Here is a 17,189-nt window from a genome sequence, read left to right as displayed (position 1 = left end):
TATCAGAGGTTTGAATATTTCTTGATTAAATAAGTGATAGGTGTTGGCTGAATCGAAAAACTAAAAACCAGGGCAGCCAAAAATAGGTAATAATTTTACCAAAAATATATTTTTAAACCAAACCACGATAGCCTTAGACATAATAGACACCCTCGTCTTGCAATTCAAGTAGAAAATGTATTTTTAATTGAATTAGTAAGCAAATAATAAGTAAAAAGGCCAAACAACTGACACATTTGGCCCACACCGGATGGTCAAAAGTGGCTAAAGTTGGTCAGAAGGTCGGACGTCGGTGGAGTCGTTGATTTGATGAGTGGGACAGCCTCTAAACCAGCAGCTCAAGCCAGACTCCAGAGTGCTGAAAGATACAGATACAATGCCGGCAGTCAGTCAAGTGTCTGGCTGAAGTGTACACGTTCGAATTAAATGGCTTGTTATAAGTTTAGATAGTTTGGTTTTTATGGTTGGTCGTTATATCCGTGTGATTACCCACGAAAAACCCGTTTCTAAACGAAACAAAAGCTAGACAAGTTTACCCTTTCCCCGAAAATAGAACACTCTCGATTAAAGGCGATTCTATGTTTTATGTGGCTGTTTATCGCATTGATCATCGCAAGGTCTCTAATGTCAGGCTTGATTGCCATCTTTCTGTTTATTTTTTGGCGCTCGTTTGTTTGCTTGAATTTTTAGCACAACTCGGGGGAGTTATTTGACCAAGTCAAGGTCGTTTTATCAAATAAATGCCAGATTTAGCATCTATGCATTTCAAATTCTTAGAGCGTCATTGATTAGAGTAAACAAAATGGAGGTTTTGTTTTTAAAGATGGTTCTTGAGGTACTTATATACTACTTACAAATTGTTTTCTTAATTTAATAATAAAATGTTTGCTAATTTTATTAATGACTTATTACTTAATGTTTTTTTTAGCCATTCCTGTTCTTAATTTATGTATTTTATATCTACGTGACTACGTTTGTGAAGACAAACTAGTTGTCTAGACAATTTTTGTATAATTTCACATTGTGAAATTCACAAACCAGATTTTCTAGCTTTTGTGCAGCAGAATTTATGGCCAATTCTAATAATATCACAAGGCACCTTATTCGTATACATTTATGAAAGGTAGATAAATTTAGAATTCAACTGCCTTTATATTTAATAAATTAGTTATTCGATTTTTTACGCTTTAAGTGAGGCTTAAATTAGGCTATGGAGAATTGCAGTTAATGGCAAGAGCCATTCATTAGCCATGCAAAGGACTGCACTTGGCCAGCGCCAGCACTCGAGGAACATAAACAGCAATGACCCTTCTGAGTTTTCCCGCCATTTCACCCTTCCGGAATCCCTTTCGTTTTCGCCACCAAAGAGCAAACGTCAGTCCAACCAACTGTAAACGTAAACAATCCCCAATGCGCAGGACCCAGTTCTCATTCCGTAACCGAATCGAAACCAAAATCCGGAACAGCTGTCCGTCGGAATCGGGTGGAAAGCTTCTTGCAGTCGGCGATGGGAAAAGCTTCAAGTGAGCAGTCAGTGGATTTCGGGCTATTTTGGTGAGCGGTTACGCGGTCCCTTCGAACGTGTCCCGGGTTACGTGTCAAGGGCCAAAAATCATTGGCCCAAGCCACTCAAACGCTGGGCCAATAAGCAGCCCAAAGCCTAATCAGTTAATGTGTGTGTGTGTGGAGTGTCTAACAGATATAAGAGATATCTAATAGAAAGTAAAGATCACTGATATAGCTTTTAGCTTGATGCTAAAAATGTCAGCCACTATCGGCAAAGTTCTGCAACAAAACGAGCCACAAATCGCATTTTGATTCTGGCCAATTGCCAGGAAAGTGGAAACCATCAAAAGCGTTAGCTGCCACAACCACAAAAGCTACGACAACAAAACCACCAACAAGAGCAATGTCGAGTGGCAGGTAGGACTCGTAGACATCGTGAATGCCAGTCATATTCATTTCGCATATAGCTCTGACCATATCTAGATAGTTGTTATGACTGATATTAGTCGTGTAATCAATAAATTGATTTTTGATTGCCATGTGTGTGGGTTTTCTCCTCATTGTCTGCCTTTATTTGTTGTCTTCTGTCTGCTTTCTGTTTGCTTTCTTTTTTTTGTTTTTGTTTTGGCTTATTCTAGCGGCGTCACACTGACTGGCAACGGGTTTCCTGCCATTTCGCCTTGGCCCATACAATTAGTGGCACACAGTGCGTATACATAATGGGTTGTACGAATTATAAAATAGTTCTGAAATAGTAAAGTTAGGTTTATAGTTCAAATACATGTTTTAGCTTTTAGATTATTATTATAACTTAAATTTTTCAACATACTTAAGTTTTAAAAAATACCCAATTACCAGAAACTTTAACCCCCGGAAATAATTACATTCTTTTTATATTCAGTGTACTTTTTTTGCCTCTTATGAAGCTTATAAATTTCGGAGAATTGTGCAAGTTTATTATATATTCTGTATTATGACCACATGTCAGGCATGTCTATCAAATAATTATCCACATTGGGGTCCCCCATAAATTAATCTACTCAAGAAACTTGTTCCAGGCCAAAAAGTTGGTGCTCTCTCTCGGAGTTACTTATTTGCCTTTTCATATGTTTGCTTTTGGCAAAAATATATATACACTTAGAGAATAATAAAATATAGGCTTAGAAAAATATAGGTTAAAATATTCTATTACCCTGATTACCGAAAGTGATAGCCAACATTTGACCTACCGACTGCATTAAAAGCCCGGGCGCTCAAGCAGCAGGAGCAGCTTGTCATGTAATTAGGATAATCGGGCTGCTTAAAATATGCAAAAAACCAACACACATACATAATTACAATCAACAGTTTATGGGTAAGAGGGGGAACAGAAGGAGCTCGGGTTTTAATGGCGTAACAGGATATCCCCGGGACACAGTCTGTCCATGAGTCATTCGAGAGCAAGCCAAGCCGCAGAAAGCAAACAGCTCGCAGTCTCCTTTGGCTTTCCTCTTTCTTCTTAAAACACTGGGAAAAAATTGTATGAGAAATGATTATAACACTTTTATAAAATGAGCTCTTAAATTTTAATAAAAATTATAGATAGACACTTGATAGAGTAAAAGGAACTAAAACCATATCATGTATCTTAATTATTGTCCAAAGTGCATTCTCTGGCACTGTCAGCTTGGCGCCAAAAATTACTTTCCTGGCACAGAATTTGCATTTCCTTTGTGTGGGTGTGGGGGTGTGTGCTTGTACACGTGGCTGTGGTTACAGCTGCGGTTGTATAGGTGTTTTTTTTTGTCGTTGTGTTGGTTTTCATGTCAGTCCAACCACAGAAGTCATGTCCCTGGAAAGGTGACAGAGTCGTCACGTCATTTCACCTGCATAATCATTGCATTCGGTTGTAAAATCTTTACATATTTTTGATTCTGCAGAAGTGCAAATAAATTGTTAATTTTTTAATTGAAAAATATGAGAGTAAAACCATGTTTGTAACTATAAACTGTATTTAATTTTAATACAACAATTTAAAGAATTCAGTTGTAATAAAACCCCTTTATCACGACACGTTTTAGCCCTTCAGAACAATTTTGAGCTTAACGAGCCATTAAATTGAAAGCAAATCATTTTTAATCATAGCTAAGTTTTAAATAAAAACCTCATTAAGAACCATTTCCGTTGAAATTGCAAACACACTCCGCACTTTGACCGCGCGAGTTTATTTCAACTAATGAACTTAAGTCGCAAAAAGACCAGGAAACGCGCTCTCTTTTAATTTACGCAATTTTGTATTCATTAGGGGAGGCTGCTGTAAAGCAATTTTATTTAATTAAGCGGATTTACTGTCCTTTTTGTCCTTTTAACAGTGTATATAGAATATCCCTTTTCAGTGTGCTGGACGTGCTTTGTAGTGGCAGTGGCGCCCGCCTGGCCCTCGGGACCTCGGTAATCGCCTATCTGATTGTCTACAATGAGGCATCCGCCCCGAGCCTCCTGTTCGCTGTCCTTTTGGCCACCATCTACGGCATCATGTCAGGTGAGGGTCAGGCTTGGCCAGGTGTTCTCGATTTGAATAAAGGATTATGTATATTTAATGGAAACCATATATTCCTGTTTCTTTTTTTGTGAATTAGCACGCTGCAAGACGAGTCTGCGCAGCCTGCAGATGCCATATGTGAGGGCCACTAATAAATTTGATTTTGGCTGCTTGTTTTTGGCCATCTGGCTGGATGCTTTGGCTGCCATGTGTGCTTGTGCCGCCTTTGCCAGGACCCTGAGTGCTTGTCTTGATGCCATGACGGGTGGTCTGGCCAGGATTCTTATACTGGGTAAGTATTAAGAAAATAAAATTTAAGAAAAAAGAGATAGTAGGATCTAGGATAAAAATCTCAAGGATTTGACTTAAACATTTTAAAGAAAAACTAATTTTATATTAATTCTAGCATAGGCAAACTAAGGTTGTAGAAAACCTAATTTAATTTAGTTTTATTTATTCATGTCTAAGCTAGCACGTTTGTTTTTTATGTTAATACGCCCACAGCACGTTCCCAATATTCTGGCACCCACTGTGCTGAGTGAAAATTTAATGTTGCCTACTTTCAGGACGCAATGCACCCACCAACGAGCCATGGCCCGATGTTCTTGGTGTTTCGGTTGTCTTCTTGGTCACCGGGATGTTCATGCTGGGACTGGAGGTGTGTGCGACTGACACTCAACTAAGACTCAGACTTGAACTCATACTCATACTCATTGCATTAATGTATTCACAGCACTCGAGGGCCTTCAGCCTCATCCTGACACTCGGCATGCTCGGCCTGAACGCCATTCTCAGTGCCGTGGGCTGGTGGCGGGGCAATTTGTTGGCCTGGTCTGCGGATAACTACTTCCAGCCTGATGGCATTAGCAGTGTAAGTCTCTCCCGCTGTCCTCTGACCTCTCTAGCCCCCGTACGACATTATTGGGTCAGTGCACTATGCCAGACTGGAGTAGGTTTCCCTATTCTTTGTTTTTTATTTGTTCTGAATCCAATCGATTTTTGGTGCCGTGACTGGGAACCATTGCGTGACCGCAGCTGAAGCCACAGGATACGGGCTTTTGATTATGACACGTACTGGCCCGCTTGGTTTTTTGGTTGCCCCCCTTTTTTATGACATTCCATAGTGGAAAGCCACCAGTCAGACAGCAAAAAGGTAAAAATGTCTGGGTTTCCCTTAGACCGAAGTTGGTAATACCTTGTACGAGTTTTTATTAATAAGAATTTGTTATAAAATATAGCTTTTATGGAAGCTATTCAAAAACTTACAAATTAATATCTTCCAAAGATAAAAAGCCTATTTTTTCATGACATTAGCCACTTTTGGGAAAATCCTTTTCATTTCCAATTAAACGTTCTATTTTAAGCCACCTGTTATTAGCTTCTATTACCGGGTATTAACTAGTATTAGCAATCATAATCCAGTTAATAACTGTTACCATTATCCTTCCACAGGTCTTCTTGGCCACCGCCCTGCTCACGTATTCGTTCCCCAGCGATTGGCCGCAACAGCATCGAAGTGGCCGCTTCATGGGCACCCTAATCACAGGATTAGTCAGCGTATCCTTGCTCCTGACAGCCATTTGTCTCTCCACAATTGTGCACTACAAGTGAGTGTAAATGAAAATGTGTGACAAACATGGAAGAGATAAATCAGGGATAATCCCCCTCAAATTTTAAATGGAATTTTAAATAGAGCTTTCAACATTGTGTGGGAGTTCTGTTTTCGTTATGGACCCGTGTCCTTAAAGCCATTTTCGGTTGTCCGTCTGACATATAAACAAAACAATGGTCATAATATTATATTTTTGGGAGTTTTAGTTTTAAGAGTGACTCTTTAAAGACATTACGACCTTCAAGGCTCATAAAAATGGTCATGTCTTTGTCAATTTAGTTACTTTTTTTAAAGATATTTTCTCTACCAATCTCTATCAATAAATCAAAGCAATAACTGAACTAAAATAACATATATTTTCCAGAGCCCATGAGGAGTATGTGGCCGTGCCTTTGTTCAACATCCTGGATGAAAGTGGCTTCCATAAATTGGTTCCTGCCTCGGCCTGCATGCTCCTTCTCAGCAGCTCTGCGGCCTTTTTGGAGCTCTTTCCCGAACTATATGGCATTGTAGTCCGCCTGGCCACCTCGGAATGGCGGATTCTGTCCAAGCAAATCAGTTACGAGAGCTCGGAGAGCGGCAATCCCGTTTTGGCCGTTTTCATTGCCGGCAGCATGTGTGCCATGCTGGCCTTTGCATGTCCGCTGCAACATCTGAGTTATACGTTGGCGGCCAGCCATATGGGTGGAGTTTTTCTGAGGGCCTTCTACTTGCTGTACACTCCATATAGGCCCAAATTCATGGCCCCCAGCAGCGAGTCTTCACTGTCGTACAGTCGCCTGTCCACGGCGCCGATAGCCAAGAGCACAAGTTGCAGTAGTGCCGCCACTTCCAGTTCCAGCCGGCTGAAACGTAGCCTCTGGAATATTGGTCTTCCAAAGCACAGTGGCTTAAAGAAACCCAAAACCAAGCCGAAGAACAAACAGGAACTGGAGAAGGAGTGGCTGCTCCTGGGTGAGCCCACCTCGCCGTGTCCGCAGCGAGAGGGCAGGGATGTGGAGTCCACCATTCTGTCGGACGGAGAGCCACCGGTGAGTGGAAATAAATCCAACCATGAGAGCTTAAAGCCTTATCACTTATTTTGTTTAATTTTTAGCCATCAGACTTTGAGTATCCTGACAAGTTTGATAAAAGCGATTCGGACACCTCTACGGATATTGATGCCATTGTAGATGAATACCGCGAAAAGATTAAGGTGAGAATCCATTTATAGCAATTTAAAATAAAAGAAAACCATTACTCTTTATTTATTTATTTAATTACACTTTCCAAACCAGGTCACAACCGCAGGACCCCTGGAGCGAAGTGTGCGAGTGCCGACCGGAAGTTCCTGGCACGTGACCATCTTTGCATTGGTGGTGATTGCCTTGGGCATTGCCCTCTGCGTGGCAGGACTAATGATGCACTGGGCTCCAGCTGCACTAACAGGAGGAATTGGAGTCCTAATTGTTACTATTATGATGGGCTTCATACCCAAGTACACGGGCAGTGTGATCAACGTCAGTCCCGTCATCTGTGGCATGTCCTTGCTGATGGGTGTCATCATGTTTACGGAAATTGCCGTACACTCGTGGCCAGGATTGGTCATCTGGCTGTTGGCTGGTCTGATCCTTGTGGTCAGGTGCGATAAGTATTGCTGCAATTGCTTTGAGCCCACAAGCATGATGAATGCCCATCTGATACCGAGTGTCTCCGGAAAAACAAACTCTGGAACTGGATGCGCCTCAGCAATGGCAGGATCATCGTCGAATTTGTCGACAGGACCCTCGACCAGCATTCGGATACCCAGACCGCCCAAGGGAGTGGGCGTGGTGAGCCTGCCGCAGCGTATCAACGGCCACAGATGACAGTCAGAGTCCTCGGAAGAGGAGGGCGAGGATCTCTTCCACGAGGACTTCAATGTTAGAGACTTTGATGAGGAGGACGACGAGGATTGCTGGACTGATTAGCTTCTTGCCTTTTGCCACCATTGGAGTTTCGAGATCCGTTTAGCCAGGATCTCTGGGATGATCTAGCTTCGAGCCACACGAATGCCTAAAAAACTATAGCTAGCTAGAAATTGTTTGTCAAAATTTATGTATTTTATGCAACTCTAGTTAGATGACTCTCTTTACAAATAGGTTCCAAATAAAAATTAAAATTCTAAAATGGATTTTGATTTTCTAGTTAATGATATAGCTTCTCATTCGCCATGAGATAATCTACCAGTTCTTTGATGGGCAACATGATAGTCTCCTCGTATCCAGGCTGCAGCTTCATAACCCTTATTAATAATTCACTTCGATCGGTGTTGAGGTAGAAATCAAACTTTTCAGGTTCTTCAGATCTCAATCGATTGGAAACCGCGGCCGACATTTTAGTCTGTGGTTCGGTTAGAGCCCAAATTATTAAAGCTGCCAGTCGAGTCCTTTGGCACTCCGCCAGAAAGTTCTCTCGGGTGATGGGTAATTTCTCTCCGAAACCTAAACGAATTAGATGCGATTTTAGGGAGTTATAATAGTGTTCCAGGCACTCGTCATATATCTCTTCTCGGACTTTTGCAGAGGCCACAATATAAAGCAAAAATAAAACATCTAAAGTCGGTGAGCAGTACTTTGCCAACTGAAAGTCCACAATACAACAGGCACTGGGTTGCGTTGAAGATTCGCTTGGAAATTGGTATAAAATATTACGATCCCAAGTATCCCTATGGCAGAAAACATTTCTGATGGTCTTTGAGGGCTTTACTAACTCTTCAGCTTTGGTTAAGAGGTTGTAGAGTTTATTGTTGATGAAATATTGTGCTTCTTTGGATTGTAATTGAGGGTGACGACTTGCCAAGAAAACTATGGCCTAAAAAAGAATATTTTTTCTAGAAACATAGGCTTAACTTCTTGTCTTAAACACTTACCTTTACTCCTGTCATATACCAACTATTTCCGGTACTCAAAAGCAACTCCACCAGCACATCCCTGTAGCGTTCATTTATATTAATCTTATCCTTTTCTTCCCAGGCTATACTACTGGCATGCATGTCAGCCAAGTGTTCCAAAACCACTTTGTAATGCTCCTTGGTATAATTATCCGAAGGCTTGAGGTGTCTATACTTTATGGTAAGATCTTCCAGAACTAGAATATCATTGCGGCTATAATAGCATTTGGGGAAAAGCTTCTTGGTGGCTATAAATTAATTTTAAAATCAATATATATATAATATGAGATAATAAAGAACTCACCATATTTCTGTATTTGTGGCAACAATTGGCTGTAAATTGCGGACTCTTTCCGAAAGACACCCTTTCGTTCACATTCTTCTCTTTGAGGCTGGTTGTTTCTTGGCAAACACTTAATGAAATATTCCAGATTATGTTTTTCATTTTCCACAACATCTTCAATTTCCAAATTAAGTTTATAATACTCTCCCATATAACCCATCAGGTCTTTGGAGCCGGCTTGCAGTTGAACATTCAAAAGAATCAAATTGGATTTATCCTTGTCCGGAAAGGTTTTGTGAGCTATAAGCAAACATTCCTCTGAAGTAAGAAGATCCATTCGTAAAAATATTCTAAAAGATGTTATCCACTTGACTTCTAAGATGGAAATGAAGCATCTCGCCACTAAATGGTTAAAAGATAACTTATATCTTTTTTTTCAGTTTGATTATCATTTTATAAGATTATAAAATAATAAAAAATGTTTGTGAAAACATTAAAATTCTTGTACAATAAAAAGTCTGTTACTTTCATATTTTTTAAATCCCCAACAAATCTAACATACTATACGATGTCCGATAAGATAATCCCCCAAGAGGTCGAATAACTAGCCAGCGTGTTACCAGGCGACCAGAGAGATAGTAAGGCTTTACCAAATTTTTTTTAATCAGTTTTGTTTATTATATGTCAGTTCCAGCAAATCCCCCACACACTCGTACATATAATCAGCAAATTCCGGATAATCTTTCATCAAACGGAGTACATCTTCTGTGCGATTCACATTGCAAAAGCGATGAAAATCCGCAGGACTCTTGTCCTTGAGGTGTTTTAGGTAGTTGTCTGGAAGTCGTAGTATAGTGGCTGCAATGCAATTGTAAGTTACACCGAAAAGTGAGAAATCCTCAAGGGATTGTATGAATTCTCCTTTGCTCAAGTTCTCTTTCTTCGGATCGATTCCCATCTGTTCGAGTTCCTCCGATAAGGTTTCATAATAAATATCAATTAAATCACTTAACATTATCTTCCGAGTTGAGGGCTCCAAGTTGAGATAACTGACTAGATGAAAGTCCATGGCAGGTGGGGAGTATCGGCACAGTTGGAAATCCACAAGAATGGATCGTTTATCCTTAGGCTGGTCCTTGTGATAGAAGACGTTGGCGCCCCAGGCATCGCGGTGCACAAAGACATTTCTATGAACTGGGGAGGGATTAACCATATAATACACCCTGTCCAGACAACGTGGTAGCTCCTTTGCTATGTATTCCAGAGCTTGGGGATTATCCCGCACCTTGGGATGTGTGGCAGCCACGGCTAACACAGCCTGTCATGTAAATAAGTGTTATAACTTGTCAAGTTTAATGTAAATTATTAACCAAACTTACATTCAATCCCGTGATGTACCACTCAATGTCTGGATCCACAGACATCTCTTTTAACCATTCCCTCAGTTCAACTCCGATGGTTTTCCCCTCCTGTTTTTCAAAAGCAATACTGCTGGCATGTAAAGTGGCAAGGGATTTCAATATTGGTTGCAATTGGTCTTTGTTGAGGAAAGTAGTCCCCGGTGGCAAGGCCACATAGCCCATATCTTCTACATTCTGCATTACGAAGAGATCATCGCGGGTGAAGTAGCACTTGGCGCACCAGACATGAGGGGCTGGAATTTCATCACAAATATAGTTTTTAAAGTAAAATCCATCATAAAACTTACAAAACTTCTTCAACTTATTCAGCAATTCATATAGCTTCATCTCCTTTTTGATAATGCCCATTTTTTCCATATAGAACTCCATGTTGGCATTTTGAAATATCACCGATTTGACAAACAATCGTGTGATTTGCTCATCTTTTTGACCCTCCAACTGATACCTGAGATGTAGGTGGAAGTATTCCCCCAAGAAACCCACATGCTCCAAAGCCGGTACTATTTCAAAGTTTGTCAAGACCCCACTTTGTTTCTTATCGGCCAATAAATTAGCCAAAATCTCTTTACACTCATCTAAGGTAAACAGTTCCAAGCGATTTTTACGCGTCAGTATGGGATTGTATTCCGCGGTACTCATTTTTTTGCGATTACGAATTTATTATCAGGTCTTAACCGCTCGGGATTTGAATCACAACTGTTTAAGTTGGCGAGGTGTTTAAAATGATATACCAAACAAAAGTACTCTTTAGTTTTAAAGGTATATAAGTTCAAACGTTGTAGTATAAATGTATTAATTTCTATAAATTACAAAAAAAGGTCAGTTTTCGTCGAAAGTTTAATCCCTTAAAATTGAAACCCTTAATTTATTTTTTTTAACTTATACCCTTTAAAAATAGAGTATTAACATATCGTTGATAGTCTTTTTTTATTTGTTTATATATTTACAATCTGTTCTTATCGACTCTAGAAGGCTACTCTCGCTTATCAGCTGTCCCAGCCACAATAAGATTCATTCACTTGGCTGCCCTGGCATCCCTCGTCAAGGCTATTTTCATGACATCCACACAGCACTCCTCCATGTAGATCCTAAACTCCTGATTGGTCCTCATGTAATTCAGGATAACTTCAGATCGATCCACGTACTTGAAATCATTAGTAACGAACTCGACTGGAACCTTGACAATTGTGGCTGCCACAGCTCGATAGACGGTGCCGAATAATCTGAAATCTTCATAGGATTCTAGAAGCTCTGCCTTGCTGATGAGTAGATTCTGTAGGCCTATGTCTACAAGATTATCTTGCAAATATCTGTAATACAAATCAATAAATTGTTTTTCCTTCAGTCTTCGATCCTTTGGAATTAGGTTTAGATAAAGACAGAAATTTAAATCCGCTGCTGGGGGAGTATATCGACAAGTTTGAAAGTCAATCAGTAGAGCTGGCTCGGTTTCATCAATTGGGAAGAAGATATTTCCCGACCAAAGATCCCGATGAGACAGGACATTCTTGTACTTTTTCGAAGGAGCCGCCTGCTCGTAAATTTCTTCCAATATACACTTTAGTTTGGTGTCTATAAACTCGAGGTCTTTGGCTCCTTGGTATTGGGGCAGGCTTCGTATAGTTGCCAGAACCGCTGAGAGCCCTGTGGTGAACCAGGCTATTTCCGAGGCTACAGTAATCTCCAGCAAATGATCGCCGTAGGCCTGGCCAATATTGGTCCCAGTTCGATGTTCGTAAACAAAACTGGCAGCATGAAAAGCTGCCATGGACTTTAATAACTGATTTATATGAATATCATTCAATTCGGTAGATCCAGACTGTTTGTAGCCTTTTAATGTGATATTCTCCAAGACCATGACATCAGAACGAGTGTAATAGCACTCCGGGCACCATTTGACACTGGCTGTGGGGGATTTTTTTTATAATACTTTTTAAAACCTCAAGGGCTACTTACAATATTTTCTCATATCAGCCAGAAGGGTTTCATAGAGCCAGGCTTCCTTCTGGAAAATAGCCTCCTTTTGCAATTCTGCACTCAGTAATGGAAGAGCTTTAATAAATAGCTGCACTTCTTGAACAGCTCCATCCTGAAAGTAGGCAAAACCATATATCAAAGTTTTCTTTGAATATTTACAATGTAAAATGTAAAGTTTTTCTTACTTTTTTAAATAGTTATTAAGTTTTAGTGAAAATATAAATAAATATTAGTTATTCAGTAATGTGTTTTACATAATATTCTGCCAAATAGATCAAATGTTTAAATAAATCTTCATTATAATAAATCAGCTGTCAATAAAAACGGAACATATTTCCATCTTATCTCTCTTAATTTAGAAAACACTCATAAAGACAGATGATTGATTAATTTTTGCTTAGAAATTAATTAGCTTATTGTAGGTAAAAGGGAAATCTATAGATTAAAATTACAAAATTGATTAGAAACCAATTAGATTGGAAATTTTTTCAAGCTGACAAGACAAAAGTTATTAAGCTCTTTCAAATATCAATCTATTATTATATATTTTACTTTAGACACCATGAATATAATGGAGCTTAGCCTTTCTTTAATATAGAAGCTTCAATTATACAAACTTTGATAGTACTTATCCTTTATCACACTTTATGACTTTCACGCCACCACTCTTATTTTACAGCATCCTACTTTGTATCCAATCTTTTCTAAAAATTCCTTGCAATAAAGAAATTATAGTACTTACACTACAATACTTTATAGACAAATTGTAGTAATCGCCAAGATAACCAACCGCATTCAGATTTTTATCCATTTGGTAGTCCAAAATTTCAACATTTTCGCCTCTCTTGACATTTTTTAATATTTTGACAGCCTCGGAGTGATCTAGTTCCATATTGCGTATACGCAGCGTTAGCCGTATTACGTATACGTTCGATCTTTCTCGCGCTCTCGTTCTTCCGGCCCTCCACTCTTCGTTCTTCTCTCTTTCTAGACCGCAGACGGGACTGTCACAGATTTTCCGACACTTTCCACTCAGCCAACTATAGCTACGTGTGTTGGCCGATCGCAACTGAGCGAGATTATACATTTTTCTCACTTTTTATTTTGTTTCCATCCCAGCAAACAGCTGTAAGGGACTTACACACTTATCTTAGTGATAAGACCTAACTAAGGGCGTACCTTTTGATTGAAATCGAAACTATTTGTGACTTATGTAAGAAAATGAATAGCTCCTTTTGTTTTACTTTCTGTACGATGCTTTTCATTATCATTTGCATGCGACCTAATCCGATGCATCCAGATTTCCATACAGATTAATAGGGAATAATCCAAAAAATCTTAAAGAGTCTCCAGCTTTTGATGCAGATTAATGGAGAAACACTCCACAAATCGATTAAGGTACTCCGCTTAAGGATCAGATGGAAATTGGCAAAGATATGGCTTTCGCGGTGGGTGATATTGGGCTCCCATGCATTTTCAGCATTTTTGAAGGGGACCCATCAGAAAAATTGACAAAAAAGTGAAAAAATAATTTGTGTCCAGCTTTTGATGCAGATTAATGGAGAATCGAGCCACAAATCGATTAAGGTACTCCGCTTAAAGATCAGATGGAAATTGGCAAAGATATGGCTTTCGCGGTGGGTGATATTGGGCTCCCATGCATTTTCAGCATTTTTGAACGGGACCCATCAGAAAAATTGACAAAAAAGTGAAAAAATAATTTGTGTCCAGCTTTTGATGCAGATTAATAAAGAATCACTCCACAAATTGATTAAGGTACTCCGCTCAAGGATCAGATGGAAATTGGAAAAGATTTGGCTTTTGCGGTAAGTGATATTGGGCTCCCACGCATTTTCAGTATTTTTGAAGGGGACCCATCAGAAAAATTGACAAAAAAGTGAAAAAATAATTTGTATCCAGATTTTGATGCAGATTAATGGAGAATCGAGCCACAAATCGATTAAGGTACTCCGCTCAAGGATCAGATGGAAATTGGCAAAGATATGGCTTTCGCGGTGGGTGATATTGGGCTCCCATGCATTTTCAGCATTTTTGAACGGGACCCATCAGAAAAATTGACAAAAAAGTGAAAAAATAATTTGTGTCCAGCTTTTGATGCAGATTAATAAAGAATCACTCCACAAATTGATTAAGGTACTCCGCTCAAGGATCAGATGGAAATTGGAAAAGATTTGGCTTTTGCGGTAAGTGATATTGGGCTCCCACGCATTTTCAGTATTTTTGAAGGGGACCCATCAGAAAAATTGACAAAAAAGTGAAAAAATAATTTGTATCCAGATTTTGATGCAGATTAATGGAGAATCGAGCCACAAATCGATTAAGGTACTCCGCTCAAGGTGTTTAAAATGATATACCAAACAAAAGTACTCTTTAGTTTTAAAGGTATATAAGTTCAAACGTTGTAGTATAAATGTATTAATTTCTATAAATTACAAAAAAAGGTCAGTTTTCGTCGAAAGTTTAATCCCTTAAAATTGAAACCCTTAATTTATTTTTTTTAACTTATACCCTTTAAAAATAGAGTATTAACATATCGTTGATAGTCTTTTTTTATTTGTTTATATATTTACAATCTGTTCTTATCGACTCTAGAAGGCTACTCTCGCTTATCAGCTGTCCCAGCCACAATAAGATTCATTCACTTGGCTGCCCTGGCATCCCTCGTCAAGGCTATTTTCATGACATCCACACAGCACTCCTCCATGTAGATCCTAAACTCCTGATTGGTCCTCATGTAATTCAGGATAACTTCAGATCGATCCACGTACTTGAAATCATTAGTAACGAACTCGACTGGAACCTTGACAATTGTGGCTGCCACAGCTCGATAGACGGTGCCGAATAATCTGAAATCTTCATAGGATTCTAGAAGCTCTGCCTTGCTGATGAGTAGATTCTGTAGGCCTATGTCTACAAGATTATCTTGCAAATATCTGTAATACAAATCAATAAATTGTTTTTCCTTCAGTCTTCGATCCTTTGGAATTAGGTTTAGATAAAGACAGAAATTTAAATCCGCTGCTGGGGGAGTATATCGACAAGTTTGAAAGTCAATCAGTAGAGCTGGCTCGGTTTCATCAATTGGGAAGAAGATATTTCCCGACCAAAGATCCCGATGAGACAGGACATTCTTGTACTTTTTCGAAGGAGCCGCCTGCTCGTAAATTTCTTCCAATATACACTTTAGTTTGGTGTCTATAAACTCGAGGTCTTTGGCTCCTTGGTATTGGGGCAGGCTTCGTATAGTTGCCAGAACCGCTGAGAGCCCTGTGGTGAACCAGGCTATTTCCGAGGCTACAGTAATCTCCAGCAAATGATCGCCGTAGGCCTGGCCAATATTGGTCCCAGTTCGATGTTCGTAAACAAAACTGGCAGCATGAAAAGCTGCCATGGACTTTAATAACTGATTTATATGAATATCATTCAATTCGGTAGATCCAGACTGTTTGTAGCCTTTTAATGTGATATTCTCCAAGACCATGACATCAGAACGAGTGTAATAGCACTCCGGGCACCATTTGACACTGGCTGTGGGGGATTTTTTTTATAATACTTTTTAAAACCTCAAGGGCTACTTACAATATTTTCTCATATCAGCCAGAAGGGTTTCATAGAGCCAGGCTTCCTTCTGGAAAATAGCCTCCTTTTGCAATTCTGCACTCAGTAATGGAAGAGCTTTAATAAATAGCTGCACTTCTTGAACAGCTCCATCCTGAAAGTAGGCAAAACCATATATCAAAGTTTTCTTTGAATATTTACAATGTAAAATGTAAAGTTTTTCTTACTTTTTTAAATAGTTATTAAGTTTTAGTGAAAATATAAATAAATATTAGTTATTCAGTAATGTGTTTTACATAATATTCTGCCAAATAGATCAAATGTTTAAATAAATCTTCATTATAATAAATCAGCTGTCAATAAAAACGGAACATATTTCCATCTTATCTCTCTTAATTTAGAAAACACTCATAAAGACAGATGATTGATTAATTTTTGCTTAGAAATTAATTAGCTTATTGTAGGTAAAAGGGAAATCTATAGATTAAAATTACAAAATTGATTAGAAACCAATTAGATTGGAAATTTTTTCAAGCTGACAAGACAAAAGTTATTAAGCTCTTTCAAATATCAATCTATTATTATATATTTTACTTTAGACACCATGAATATAATGGAGCTTAGCCTTTCTTTAATATAGAAGCTTCAATTATACAAACTTTGATAGTACTTATCCTTTATCACACTTTATGACTTTCACGCCACCACTCTTATTTTACAGCATCCTACTTTGTATCCAATCTTTTCTAAAAATTCCTTGCAATAAAGAAATTATAGTACTTACACTACAATACTTTATAGACAAATTGTAGTAATCGCCAAGATAACCAACCGCATTCAGATTTTTATCCATTTGGTAGTCCAAAATTTCAACATTTTCGCCTCTCTTGACATTTTTTAATATTTTGACAGCCTCGGAGTGATCTAGTTCCATATTGCGTATACGCAGCGTTAGCCGTATTACGTATACGTTCGATCTTTCTCGCGCTCTCGTTCTTCCGGCCCTCCACTCTTCGTTCTTCTCTCTTTCTAGACCGCAGACGGGACTGTCACAGATTTTCCGACACTTTCCACTCAGCCAACTATAGCTACGTGTGTTGGCCGATCGCAACTGAGCGAGATTATACATTTTTCTCACTTTTTATTTTGTTTCCATCCCAGCAAACAGCTGTAAGGGACTTACACACTTATCTTAGTGATAAGACCTAACTAAGGGCGTACCTTTTGATTGAAATCGAAACTATTTGTGACTTATGTAAGAAAATGAATAGCTCCTTTTGTTTTACTTTCTGTACGATGCTTTTCATTATCATTTGCATGCGACCTAATCCGATGCATCCAGATTTCCATACAGATTAATAGGGAATAATCCAAAAAAT

General features: G+C 38.9%; 5 protein-coding genes across 5 annotated transcripts; 1 reads left to right on the top strand and 4 right to left on the bottom strand.

Moving 5' to 3' along the window:
- The first annotated feature begins 1,550 nt into the window (after positions 1 to 1,550).
- Positions 1,551 to 7,791, top strand: tadr (torn and diminished rhabdomeres). The gene is made up of 9 exons (XM_017239493.3): positions 1,551 to 1,923; positions 3,882 to 4,027; positions 4,125 to 4,319; positions 4,594 to 4,685; positions 4,761 to 4,898; positions 5,480 to 5,634; positions 6,004 to 6,670; positions 6,736 to 6,834; positions 6,917 to 7,791. The coding sequence occupies exons 1-9, from the start codon at positions 1,910 to 1,912 to the stop codon at positions 7,484 to 7,486; spliced, it is 2,076 nt and encodes a 691-aa protein (XP_017094982.2). The 5' UTR covers positions 1,551 to 1,909; the 3' UTR covers positions 7,487 to 7,791.
- A 14-nt stretch (positions 7,792 to 7,805) lies between these two features.
- On the bottom strand, positions 7,806 to 9,170 carry LOC108124015 (uncharacterized). Its single transcript, XM_017239494.2, has 3 exons — positions 8,855 to 9,170; positions 8,530 to 8,798; positions 7,806 to 8,471 (listed from the first exon to the last, which is right to left on the bottom strand). Exons 1-3 carry the CDS (start codon positions 9,168 to 9,170, stop codon positions 7,806 to 7,808), a joined length of 1,251 nt encoding a protein of 416 aa, XP_017094983.2.
- Positions 9,171 to 9,487: 317 nt separating this feature from the next.
- LOC108123962 (uncharacterized) lies at positions 9,488 to 10,936 on the bottom strand. The gene is made up of 3 exons (XM_017239403.3): positions 10,542 to 10,936; positions 10,213 to 10,487; positions 9,488 to 10,151 (listed from the first exon to the last, which is right to left on the bottom strand). The coding sequence occupies exons 1-3, from the start codon at positions 10,891 to 10,893 to the stop codon at positions 9,498 to 9,500; spliced, it is 1,281 nt and encodes a 426-aa protein (XP_017094892.2). The 5' UTR covers positions 10,894 to 10,936; the 3' UTR covers positions 9,488 to 9,497.
- Positions 10,937 to 11,182: 246 nt separating this feature from the next.
- On the bottom strand, positions 11,183 to 13,314 carry LOC108123977 (uncharacterized). Its single transcript, XM_017239437.3, has 3 exons — positions 12,974 to 13,314; positions 12,211 to 12,343; positions 11,183 to 12,159 (listed from the first exon to the last, which is right to left on the bottom strand). Exons 1-3 carry the CDS (start codon positions 13,121 to 13,123, stop codon positions 11,270 to 11,272), a joined length of 1,173 nt encoding a protein of 390 aa, XP_017094926.3. The 5' UTR covers positions 13,124 to 13,314; the 3' UTR covers positions 11,183 to 11,269.
- Positions 13,315 to 14,803: 1,489 nt separating this feature from the next.
- LOC122321477 (uncharacterized) lies at positions 14,804 to 16,933 on the bottom strand. Its single transcript, XM_043211454.2, has 3 exons — positions 16,595 to 16,933; positions 15,832 to 15,964; positions 14,804 to 15,780 (listed from the first exon to the last, which is right to left on the bottom strand). Exons 1-3 carry the CDS (start codon positions 16,742 to 16,744, stop codon positions 14,891 to 14,893), a joined length of 1,173 nt encoding a protein of 390 aa, XP_043067389.1. The 5' UTR covers positions 16,745 to 16,933; the 3' UTR covers positions 14,804 to 14,890.
- Positions 16,934 to 17,189: the final 256 nt, after the last annotated feature.

This window comes from Drosophila bipectinata, chromosome 2L (assembly GCF_030179905.1).
Source record: "Drosophila bipectinata strain 14024-0381.07 chromosome 2L, DbipHiC1v2, whole genome shotgun sequence".
Taxonomy (NCBI): Eukaryota; Metazoa; Arthropoda; class Insecta; order Diptera; family Drosophilidae; genus Drosophila; species Drosophila bipectinata.
The sequence above is the reverse complement of the archived record's forward strand: the minus strand, read 5'-3'. Positions and strand labels throughout refer to the sequence as shown.